Source organism: Rhea americana, unplaced genomic scaffold (genome assembly GCF_003343005.1).
Source record: "Rhea americana isolate MKP2758 unplaced genomic scaffold, rheAme1 scaffold_37, whole genome shotgun sequence".
Lineage (NCBI taxonomy): Eukaryota > Metazoa > Chordata > Aves > Rheiformes > Rheidae > Rhea > Rhea americana.
Genome location: NW_028186501.1, coordinates 607,854 through 620,069, shown reverse-complemented (window position 1 = coordinate 620,069; position 12,216 = coordinate 607,854). Strand labels below are relative to the sequence as shown.

The following is a 12,216-nucleotide window of genomic DNA, read 5'->3' as shown; positions in this document are numbered from 1 at the left end:
CTGCGGGCGCAGGAGCTCTGGGCGCCCCGAGGTGCGCGTGTGTCGCCGCTCACCTTCTGATAACCTCTGTTTTTTTCAATTTTGAGTCATCATGCCAACATTGGTATTGCACTGGCACTAAATGGTGGGCAAAATTGTTTTCCTGAGCGCAGCAGAGGAGCGTTTGTTGGTTCCAAAGGTGAACGTTTTTTCTATATCTACACTTAACTGAGCAACCTGTATAGCGGGCTGGGTGGCATAGCGGGTTCGGTGCGTTAGTTAGCCCTTGGCTGCCGCAGGTCAGAGTGCACCTCCTCCCGCAGGTCACACGCAGAAAGGATGCAGGGAGTCCTGTCCAGATCCTCCGCAGGCACTTGTTCCCGTTACAAAATAATTAAAACTTAGAGCTGTTGCTCAATAGGTCTCGCGTCTATGCACAGATAGGAATAGGAGTTGCAGGTCATGTTCAAGGGGTGCTCCTACAATGCCTGCCCGTCCTGTTCAAAGATGTAGGTCACTCATTTTCACAAGCAAAATTTAGTTGTTGAGGAATGATAGATTTGATTTTTGAAGGGGAATGAACCATTAGAGTAGCTGCACTTTTGTTTCTTAAAACTTGATATTTTTCTGTATTCTTTTGATTTTACTAGGTTTTCCCCTCTCTTTTTCTTTTTTCTTTTTTCTTTTTCTTTTTTTTTTGGGGGGGGTAAGAATTGATCTAGCCTACAATTAAGCAGCAAGTGAAAATCAAATTTATTTCCTTTTGGCCTTATCCACAGAATGGCTCAGCAGCAAGCACTGAGATTTCGTGGCCCAGCTCCCCCACCAAATGCAGTCATGAGAGGCCCACCACCTCTCATGCGACCACCTCCACCTTTTGGTATGATGCGAGGTCCTCCTCCACCACCTCGGCCCCCTTTTGGACGTCCTCCGTTTGATCCAAACATGCCTCCAATGCCACCTCCAGGAGGGATTCCTCCGCCAATGGGGCCTCCACACTTGCAGGTAAATAATGTGTGATTCTTCTTGGTTGGTTGAGTTGGGGTTTAGGGTTTTTTCTTGTTTGTTTTTGTGCATAGAAATAATAAGAGGAGTGCTGTTAAAATGGATGAAGAAAACAGTAGGGCATGGTGAAGGTATAAGACTCTTGTGTGGTATCTTAAACTAATACATGCTTGTGATATGTGTACAAGCAACCTCTGCATAATTACTTGAGGCGATTATAGATGAATTGCTTATGTAGTTAGGTTAAATTCATCAACAGAGGCTTTACTAAAACCTGAGTTCATATTAGTGCCCTGTGACCATCCTGGATGGGTAATTCAGCTATGCTCAGGCTTCTGAACCCCAGAAGACAGGCAGATGAAGCACACATCAGCCTTCTAGGATAATCTTAATTCTGCCTTTAGCCCCATAGCCATGTATTGATGAACAAGTATAAAGACCAAGAGAGAACTGAACTGACTGACATTGAACTGAACTCCATTTGAGTTCCAGCGTGATCCACTCTTACAATTGTTATGTTAATTTGTGGTTATTTTTGATCATCAAAGGATTGATTAGATGGGCCAGCTGTAAATCTGAGAAAAGAAGCACATATATTATCAGTGATCAAGTATGCTTTGTTTCAGCACTGTGTTCTGAAGGTTTTGTCATTAGTAATCCACCAAAAATTGTCAACAGACTATGAAAAAAAAAATAATGCTTGAAAAAGACTGAGAGTAGGCTTTAGAGTTTGACTGGTCAGCTGCAGTTTGCCCTTGTGATATGCTGACATAAATTTACTCTCTCAGAGGGAAAACACCTTATGTTAATATTTATTTTTTTTTTAAACTTGAACTCTTAGCATCTACAGGAATATTATGCTATGTGTTATGAGCTTTTGGGGCTCAAATAAGGTAGATTTCGTGGTGATGTATGTTTAAGTTCTTTTGCTTGCTTTTCAGAGACTTTGGTATTCTAAAAGATAAAACACATTTGTGAAGAAGTAATATTTTACTGAATAGTGTTTTTGTAGGTGTGTCAGGGGAACATAATTACTGTGTGGGACTTCAAGTGGGCCTATAAATAGGTAAATAATACTGTGTGTTTCATAAATAACGGTTTAAATCCGCTATTTACGGTGCAATGGTGAAAATTTTATTCTGTGTTTTTTTTTTTTTTTTTAATGTAGGGATGTTGAAAAGATGGAGAGGGAACATGCTGACAGGGGTTATTTTACAGAATTTTAGGACCTGCTTTGCATATGTTTTTTGGCAGCAGAGCTGTAGAACCTTCTTTTTTCCACATTACTCTTAATCAGATTGGCTGACCATATAGCTTTGCCGAGTCTTATATAAAATGGTGGGAGCAGTATGAGAAGTGAAGAAACCGCTAGAGAAGGAACAAGGATTAAACCAAACTCCACCTGAGATAAACATCAACTATAGCCTTGTTTTGTGTGTGCTGTAGTCATCTCCAGCACAGGATTTCATGAAGAAACTAGTGCTTGTTTCCACAGCAAATACAATGGTGTTTCCAGATTGTCCAGTTTTGTGTATGCTCACTCTGGCTCTCTGGGTACTCAAAGCCTATTGTTAGAACTTGGACTGCTCAGGGAGGTGTGAAGTAGGTATTCATTTTCTTGAAATGTTCTCAGTCAAGCAAAAGTCTTATGGATCTGAAAACTGAAACAGTAAGTCTGAGTGATGTAAACAGCATCATGTACCTCACTGAATGTCAGCTTTTCTTTGGATTCAGTACTAGAGGCCTTGTTCTATGGTATGGTTTCATACTCAGCTTAAGTTGTTTTACAGTTATTTCCACTTATGATTCCTTCCTTTTGGTGCCTTCTGATCCCATTTTCGCAATTACTTGAATTTAACTTTCATGTGGCCATGCATTAACTTTAAAGCTCTAAAGCAATGAAGAGTGTCAGAATGTGCCATGGAACGCAAACTGAGAGGGGAGGATAGGCCCTCGCTTTCTAACACCAGTGCCATTTCAGAAATAATCTGAAGTTAATCTGAAGCCCTATGCCTAGCTGCTGATGTCTCCTCATTCTGTTTGATGTTTATGTTAAATGTGCTTCAGCTCTCTGCTGCTGTATCATTACTGTTTTATCATGCCGTACTGTAAGCATGTCTTCTCCTGCAACTTTTTGCTGTACATGGAATCCATGCACTAAGCTTGTCTAAATTTTTCATACCATTTCAGCATTGTGCTGTGCTTTGCACTGAACATGTTTGTTTTTAGCATCTCACCCTGATTTTGTTAAAATGGGAGAGATGCTTTGAAAGGTGGTTTAGAAATGGAGAAGTAGGAGAGGGTATTCTTAGAGCAGAGTTGAAGTGTGTTCTGCATCCCTTGATGTGCACTTGTGAGCCCTTCCTTTGCCCCTGGGACTTCCCTTGAGTGATCTAACTCCTTTTTTTATGAAAGCAGTAACATCAGGCAAAAAGTGAGCTGTTCTGTATTCTTCCGGATTGTAGAACAGTAAAGGGAAAGATCATCTCATGGCCAGATGGAGGAGCTGTAGAGAAGAAACATCAAGAAAGGAGTGAAAGGATGTAGATAGTTACCTTAATGATTTTTTCTGTTTGTTTTTATTTCTGTCCATGTACTTTTGAGTTCCTTTTTTAAACTATTTAACTAAAATCAGATCTGGTATGTGAATTTAAAGAGCACTTTGAAATATCACTCTTTACAGCAGAAATTTTGATCTCAGGGAAACTTCCAAAAGAAGCAAGTGCAGACAGAAACCAAGGACATGGCACGCACTGAAAACTACCAAGGGTAGGACTCAAATTCTCAGTGCATGGGTGTAGCTTAGGGTCAGTGTTCGCAGCATGTCACATTGAGCCACCTATTTTCTGTGACATTGGATTTCCTGCAAACATTCTAGCTTCAGCAGAGCCCTAGTCTTGCTGCATGTGTGCATTTCACTCTTAAGCCTGTCAGTTATGAGCGCAGAGCTACAAGCTTTACTAGTGAACTGTTTTGATATTGCCTTTGTGAAGCAGTAATCTTGAATCATAAATTAAATTAAATCAGGAGTGATAGAGATAATTAGAGCAATTGTGGGTGTGTGCAGAATAAGTTACAAGATGCTGGTGGATTTTGTTGGCAGATTTCTTTTTTTAGGAATATATTGACTGTAGTTGCTATACACAGCAGATTTCAGAACAGTCTGAATAAACAAGTAGTCAGAATCAAATCTTTAATCAGAAAGCAGGTGTTCAGGCTTATGCATAACAATGGTGTGCAGGGCAATTTTGGATTCCTTATGATGATGCTGAAATGAAGCTGTAACTTGATATTTTTCATGTTTTCTGAATTAGTACTAGTTAGAACTTAATGGTTAATAGAGAAGTATAATGTGTTGTAATGAAATCAACTGCTATGCTATACTAATAAATAGGAAGCTTGCTTATAATTTCTTTATTTGCTGGGAGGGTCATAATGTAATTGTTCAGTGGTACTTCAAGAAATCATTTTGATTAACAAGTAGGGATATCTGAGTGGCAGTTATTCAGGAACAGTTCTTCCATTCTTTCTCTCTTGCGCTGGGATATTTTCTCTATTTTAGGGAGAGAGTTACTTCTCCCATCTCACTTCTTTTCCTGCCACTTTTTTTTCTGATGCTTTGCGTTTATGTTAACACCTCAGATGTGAAATGCTTACTACAGCTGTTCTGCCATAGGGTGGTGGCTTGTCAGGGAGCGCATTCTCTGAGCTGGTAATATCAAGTTGTTAAAGAAGCTCTCAAGACTTGTAGATTTAACCTTACAGTGGTTGTATTGTCTGTTGGTACTGTAATAAATGAAAACTCTGCTTGAAAAAAGTATTACATTATTGTTATTATTATATGCCTTTAGAGACCACCATTTATGCCTCCTCCCATGGGCAGCATGCCACCACCTCCAGGCATGATGTTCCCTCCAGGAATGCCACCTGTCACTGCCCCAGGAACACCAACAATGCCCCCAGCAGAAGAGATATGGGTAGAAAACAAAACTCCTGATGGCAAGGTAAGTTTGTTACCAGAAACAGTGTAGTGGATATTTACCACTGTTGTTAACATGTTGCTGTATACTGCCTTGCACATGGAGATTCTAGACTGTGTAGTAAAACCCTGTGTCTGTCTATCCTTTTATCAGTATTACTTGATTATTTTTAGAGCAGGGGGAATGAGACTGTTTATAGATGCTCTCCCTCCAGATAAGGAGTTGTTTGATGATGGCGTGTTTAAATTGTAGGTCTATTTCTATAATGCACGTACGCGTGAGTCAGCATGGACTAAGCCAGATGGGGTCAAAGTTATTCAGCAGTCGGAGTTGACACCGATGCTAGCTGCGCAAGCCCAAGCCCAGGCGCAAGCCCAGGCTCAGGCACAAGCAGTAGGTGCCTCTACACCAACCACCAGTAGTCCTGCGTCTGCAGCATCTCCATCAACATCCTCCAGTACTCAGTCCTCCACAACCTCGACCACGACCACAGCCACTTCAGTTTCACAGACAATTTCCAGTGAGTAACTGAGGGTTCTCAAGCTTTGTGAGAGTGGGGATCAGATGCTGCTGTGAGGGATTTACTGCAGCAAAAACTTAACATCCAGGAGGAAGTTGTTTCAACATATAGTGGAGTACAAGTTTGAAGTACTGCATTTAAATGTTTTTTTTTTTTTTCTCTGAGCTACTTCAGGAGAGTAATGTTGTCTTTGAGAAGATAAGTCATTAGATCACTCTGAAACCCTTTTTCTTTAGGTTCTTTGTAATTTTTTTCTTTCTGCTGTTACCACATCATCTCAAAGCTATTATGCATCCATTTCCTTGACTATAGTTAAAGCCAAACTTCTTAAAACAATATCTTACAAGAAGCTAAATGGAGTTAAGGGTTATAGTTTTAGCAATTTTCTCGTTTCCAGAATTGCATCTGTTGCTTTAAGAGGCTGGATATGTCATTGCTGCTTCTGGGCTGCATGGAATTGGTTGCTTGTACAATAGAGCTCCTTCTGATGTGTCATTTTTTAATTTTTATTATTCTGTCAACCCCAAAAGTTACTGTTTGCTAGAGCTGCATAAACAAAAAGGAAAAAGAAGGTCCTTAGAACTCTTCTTGTTCACTGATGACCTTTGAACAATAGCCTGAAGATTACTGCTGTTTACATGGGCTGAGCCTATGCTTTTAAGGGTCTTCCAGCAGGAGCCTCAAGAGGACAAGGGACTGAATTTATACACATAATACAAGTTTATATATAATTCATACATATCATATAAAGAGTATAATTGATGTCATACTTGTGTTGGCATATATGTGCTAACAAAGTGCAGGGCATCTCTATGGATCTGTTTTTTATGTACTGAAGGTCTGTTTCACATGAGTGTCATGAGCAAACAATTTTAAAGTCACCTAGCATGGACAAGCGAGATAAACTTGTTAAAGAACAGTTTGACTAGTATTACTGTCTATGTACAGGGTTTCTGAAGACACAAAATTTGTGCTGGTCAGGAGTCCCATTGTTTGACACTTCTGGTTATTGTAATTGTACTTGCAAAAATGCATACGGTGAGTCATGCCAGAGGGTATGCAGAAAGTTAGAAGCCACTGAACTGTGTTAACTCCAGCGGTAGCATATATTTGCATCCCCTTGAATTATTTCACCTTTTTCCTTTAATAGGTGAGCCAGCTCAAACTTAATTTACCATTTAACCCAAACTCTAGAAATCTGGGTATGGAAGGGAGTCAAATTCAGGTAACTCTCAAGTTATGCCTTGAGTAAACACTGCAGGGAGGGCAGATCCTTAGAGCGTAACTGAAGCAAATAATTTGCATTGCACCAAGTATTTTAGGGCTTTTATTTAATTTGGAAAGTAACTGAATATTGTGTTCAGCTACTTCGTTGAAGTATGATGTAGTGTCATAACCCGGAGACTAACCATTTTGCGGAGTAACAACAAGCAGTTGGCAGGTGAATGTTAGGTTCCGGTCTGATGCAGACTTTTGAGATTCACTATAATTAATCCAACATTTGAAATATCACTTTATGCGTCTTCTGTGAAACACAATTTCCTGACGTCAAACGCTGAAGCTGTACCACTTCTACCTGTTCTACCTGCTAAACTTTGTCTTTGCTTTCAAGAACTGTTACTGTTGGTGTCTGTGCCAAAGTGATAAAATTTTATCATTTAAAATAATTCTACAGCACTCAGACTCAGCCAGTGAAAGACTGGGGCTTCTGGCTGAGCTTCAGTCTTGTCTGGTACTGATTTGATTTAGGCCGTAAAACAAATCACATACTGACTGCCTGACTCTGTTTCCCTCAATTTTATACAGTGATAAGCACTTTATCTTTCTTAAAACAACAATGACATGTTACAAATCTTTATGTGAATTCCTTAATATCAGTATTGTAATGGAAATGCAGCTGGTCATCATTAAATACTGAAAAAAACACACAGTATGCCAATATATAATATGCTCTTTTTTTTTCCTTGAAATTTAACTTGCTTTTTCACAATGATTCCTCCTCCCCTCCACCAAACAGTGCAACTTTGCAAGGCTGGCCAATATGTTTAATCACCCAGGTCTCTAATTATCATTTTCCAGTCACGTGGTATGTAGCCCTAGTCCCAGTTAAAAGCTGATTTTAATCATGCTGCAAGGATTACTGAATTGAATGTTAATATTTTCCCACTGGGAGGCACTGAAGACCAATAAAGTTCTTGCAGCTTCTAAACAAAAGCACTTTCTTTTTCCTTGCTTAATTATACAGATATTTTTATTGACRTTTTCCATTCTTGGATCACAACTTCATGAGCATAGTTCCAGATAGACTATTGTCATGTACATGCTGCCATCATTATGCTTGTTTAAAAACAGAGCCTTTATTCATTCAACATAAGATTTTTTTTCCCCCCATTTGAAGCTCTCTGAAATGTTCCCTTTCTACTTTTCTGAACAGGGATGCAGAATAGAATTTCATTTTGCTGAACAGGCTATTTTTGTCCTTTGGTATACTCTTGCAACTCTTGCTAGGTATAAAGAACAGCACAAGGTAAAAATTGAAATCAGCTTTCTTTGTGAATATTTGATGTTACAGAGAAGGCAAAAGGTTTTTCTGTCCAAGAGTTTCCTGTTGATTTTGTCTAAGCGTATCTGCTTATATGATATCTGTTGGGAAACAGAGAGCCAGTATGTTTGCAGCAAATATATTGTAGTATCTAAGATACAAGGTGTTCTTTGTGTTTTTTTATCAGCACCTACCACACAAGACCAGACCCCAAGTTCGGGTGTTTCAGTTGCCACACCATCAGTCAGTGTTTCAACCTCTGCTCCTTCTGCTACACCTGTGCAGACTGTACCCCAGCCAGTCCCACAGACATTGCCTCCTGCAGTTCCTCATGCAGTACCTCAACCAACTGCAGCAATTCCTGCTTTTCCACCAGTAATGGTACCTCCATTTCGTGTCCCCCTTCCTGGCATGCCTATTCCACTTCCAGGTAAATTGGCGAACTGTAATTGTCTTGTCCACTACATGTCCATGTTGTCAATTTGTTTGCACTCATGTGTCCACTGTGTATGGAACTTGCCTGAATCCTCTCCACTTAGAATATTTTTGAAAGAATTCAGGGTTAGCAGACAAACTTTTTAATTAACAATGAATGTTATTTTTTTTTTTTACTTTTATTTCTTTGATATACGTAGTATAAAATAGCTATATTTGAACATGTAAAACGTTTTTTGGGGAGTGATAGGAAATACATAACTACTGAACTGAAAATGTCTTCATTTCATCAAATGTGTCTATCTTGTCATCCTATACAAGAAAATGTGAGCTTTTGAACAAAAGCCATAAGCAATTCTGAGAATGTTATAGCACTATATTTTACTAGTTGCAATATTATTTTTTTTTGCTACTCATTTGAGTTTAGATCTTCAGTCCTATGCATGAATATTTATTAGGATGGAGATTTTAGCTGAAAGAAATTAGAAGAAAATAACATATTTAGAAGCAGGAAACGTGACTGTTCAAGTGCATTACCCTTGGTGATGTCAGATGTTTTCAGATCCCTTGTTTTGCAACTATCAAGTATGGTGCTGAATGATGACGTAAAGAGTTAAGGTTTAACTTGGGGACAGTAATGAAGACATTCAAGATACTAAGCTATAACTTACAGGTTTTGGATGCAAAGACCATTGTGAAGGAAATTTTAGATAGCAGCCCCTTGCTGCCTAGGTTAATCATATTTTCCTAAGTTTTTATAAAAAAAAATATTTAGATATGGAAGGAAGTGATTTTAGGCTGGCAAAATTTTGGACTCAGCTGCTGTTTGTAATCATTGAAGAGGTCCTTAAGGGCAGTATGCTTAAATGTCGAGTTTGCATGGATACAGTTCAATTCCTGTTCTAGTGTAGAAGTATTTTTTCAATGTCCAGTAGCACTTACTGTTGCAAAAAAAGATTTGAGACTGCAGTTGTAATTAGATATAACATAGTTTCTGATTAAGAATTACAAAGAAGCAGCTCTGAACAGCACTCTCACGTGTTTTTTGCCTCTTCATACCAGCTAAGAGAGATGACTTCTTTCCTGCTGTCTTTTTAACGCGTTATTAAGTACGTATGAAGGGAGGCCTTTGCCTTTTGTTGAATTGGTTGGATGAAGACTAATCCTTTAGACCGCTTCTTATATCATTTTAGATAAAGGATATGTAAGCATCAAAGTAGTTAAAATGGATATTAGCTTTACTAATTGGTTATAATCATATGTGGAATAAAGAGCATTTGTGTTGAGACGTAGACTTTCAGATAGTTTTAAAAATAACTAGGTATTTTAAAGTAACAGTAATTAATCTATAATTTGCTTGAAAAAGAAACCACAGTGTAGTAATCATTGCTTTAAGACAAAAAAGATTATTTTGAGCATAATATTTGAGGCTATACTGAAAATGGATAAGTGATACACGGAAAAATTCTGATGTCTGTGTATTTTTGAGGTTTGAGAGAACAATAAAAACAGTCAAGCTTAAAAGCTGGACAGCTGAATGTTCTTAACTACGATTCCTAACCTTGCCAGCCAGAGATCAGTGTAGGATCTTACATGTTTTTGAAGGATATAATCATCTACTGAAGTGTGAACTGTCAGGTAAATTGTGGATAATCAAAACAATAAGGAGATGAATGCTGGTGAAAAATTGATACACTTTTTTTTTTTTTCTCAGTCAAAAAAATGCCAAATTTCTCCTAAAGTGAGTACTAGAATATAGAAGGAAAGACACAGGAAGAACATCTCTTCTCTGTTTTTCAAAACATGATTCTTTCACAACTTTCCTGCTAACGAGTCTTAAATCTGGCCTCTTCTCCCATTCTTATAACAAGCTAAGCCTTTTGGGTTGAACCATATCGTAGGACTCCAAGCATAAAAGACCACGTTTTCTCTATTAAGTCTAAATTGGTATTTTCCTTGAGTACAGAATAAAAATCATGCTGCTACTTTCAGCTAACTTTGGCTTGAGTTGATTGTAATGGTTTACAAGCACCGTAAAAGAAAAGGAAACCTTTAAAATGCTTTAAAGCATCCAAAAACTAATGAGGAGAGAATTAAAATTATTTCATGATATTTGAATGACAGGTGAATTCAAAAAAAGCCTACTAAGCTTTAATCTATAGGTGTTTGGGGCTTTCAGCAATGCATATAAAGTCAGCTAGATCACTTTCAAGTTTCAGAACTGACTAATTCCATTGACAAATGGTTTCAAAGTTAATGTGTTATATTATGTGAGATGGAGCTGTGGAAGAGTTGATTAGCGATACTTAGTAACCTCAAATCTTAAAAAGTAAGTCTGCTTTCTCTTAATTCCTATGTTACAAGTTATCTATATGTTTGGAAATGAACTTGGCAGAGGAAACAACTTCTTGGGGTATTTGCAAAGTCTTATCTGTACTGCAGTGTCTCCAATTTCAGTGATCCCGCAGATGACATTATTTATACTGACCCAGTTTTAAGACATGCTGTAACTTCCTTAACAAAACGAATTTTCATGTTCATTTTCAAGTATATGACATGAAAACCCCTAACAAATTTAGACAAATTTAGTCACTGTTTAAGTCAATACTTCTGTCTTGATTCATACATTTTTATAAAGCTGATTTTGCATTCTTTCATTAAATTACTGGTAAAGCACATTAAAATTATATTTTCTCACAAACTTTTTAAAAGAAATTTGCAATATTTTTAATGTTTGCCTTACTAAATTTCTAATAAAGAAAAATAGAAATTACTTTGGTTATAAGAACAGGGGTTTAATTTCACTTTATGCAAGAGGATTTCCCACCCTGGACATTGGAATTACAATAATTTAGCAGGGGGAGTATGTGTGTTTTCAAGTGTTTAAACTGGAATAATACAGAGAAATTTCAGTTTCCTTCCACCCCCTAAATGAAGTTTTGGGAAATACATTCCCCCTACCTACCACTGTCTAATTTCCTACTGAATTTTTTGTCTAACTGAAGAGGATTAGATGCTCCCCTCTTTGTGGCCTTTTTATGTTGTGTTTTTAATGAGCTGGAGAGCAGAGCAGTGCATGACGCTACCTTTTTGAGGGCTAATTATGCTACTTTTAGAGCATTTCCAGCTCGTTGCATTCTGGGTAGTGAGAAATGAAGAAAATGTTTGCTGCCACTGACTTAGTGCAGCTTTGAGTACCTCTGTTTGCAGCTTCATTGCTTTCTTTTGTTTTTTTCCTTCTTTCACTCTAGCCTTTCCTTAATGACTCTGATTCCCTCAACTTTTTCCCTGGGTTGAGCTTGGCTTTCACCCACCACTCCTTGCTAGTCTGACTAGTTTAAATCTGTCCTTCCACTCTTATGGCAACTTTCTCAGTGCAGCAACGGACTGAAAATAGTGAAGACTGCTGGTTTCTCTTTGTTGCTGTTGCTCTGATGGATCTGTCTGAGCAAATGCTGTCAGTGGAAGACAGCACCATTAGGAGAGTCTTTTTCTGTGGTACTTCACTGCAAGAGGGCCGAGTTCCCCCTTGAACTTAAACCCCTGAGCCTTCATTCAAATCTTTTCAGATTTTTTTTTGTCTAATAAATGCTAAGCAGGTGGTTTAATGTAGGCAGAAACTATTGCAGCAGCTTAAAACTAGTTTTATATTTAATCTGGCTTATGATGTTGGAGCAAAAATTACTTATGTTTTCTTGCCAGTGAGCTTTCTCTTTGCCAGTTGAAAGTGGCATTCCAAATTGTAGCAGGAAATC

The 12,216-nt window shown here is 38.1% G+C and overlaps 1 protein-coding gene across 4 annotated transcripts in view; it reads left to right on the top strand.

The window, feature by feature from the left end:
- Positions 1-140: 140 nt before the first annotated feature.
- TCERG1 (transcription elongation regulator 1) overlaps positions 141-12,216 on the top strand; it is a 35,898-nt gene continuing 23,822 nt past the window's right edge. For 2 of the 4 annotated variants that reach the window (XM_085312709.1, XM_085312708.1), the window contains exons 1-5: positions 141-178; positions 759-984; positions 4,836-4,988; positions 5,217-5,484; positions 8,214-8,456. In XM_085312709.1, coding sequence (XP_085168835.1) covers positions 760-984; positions 4,836-4,988; positions 5,217-5,484; positions 8,214-8,456 — 889 coding nt within the window. In that variant the 5' untranslated portion in view covers positions 141-178; position 759. The remainder of the gene's footprint in view (positions 179-758; positions 985-4,835; positions 4,989-5,216; positions 5,485-8,213; positions 8,457-12,216) is intronic. The other 2 variants (XM_085312710.1, XM_085312711.1) reach the window with 2 other exon arrangements.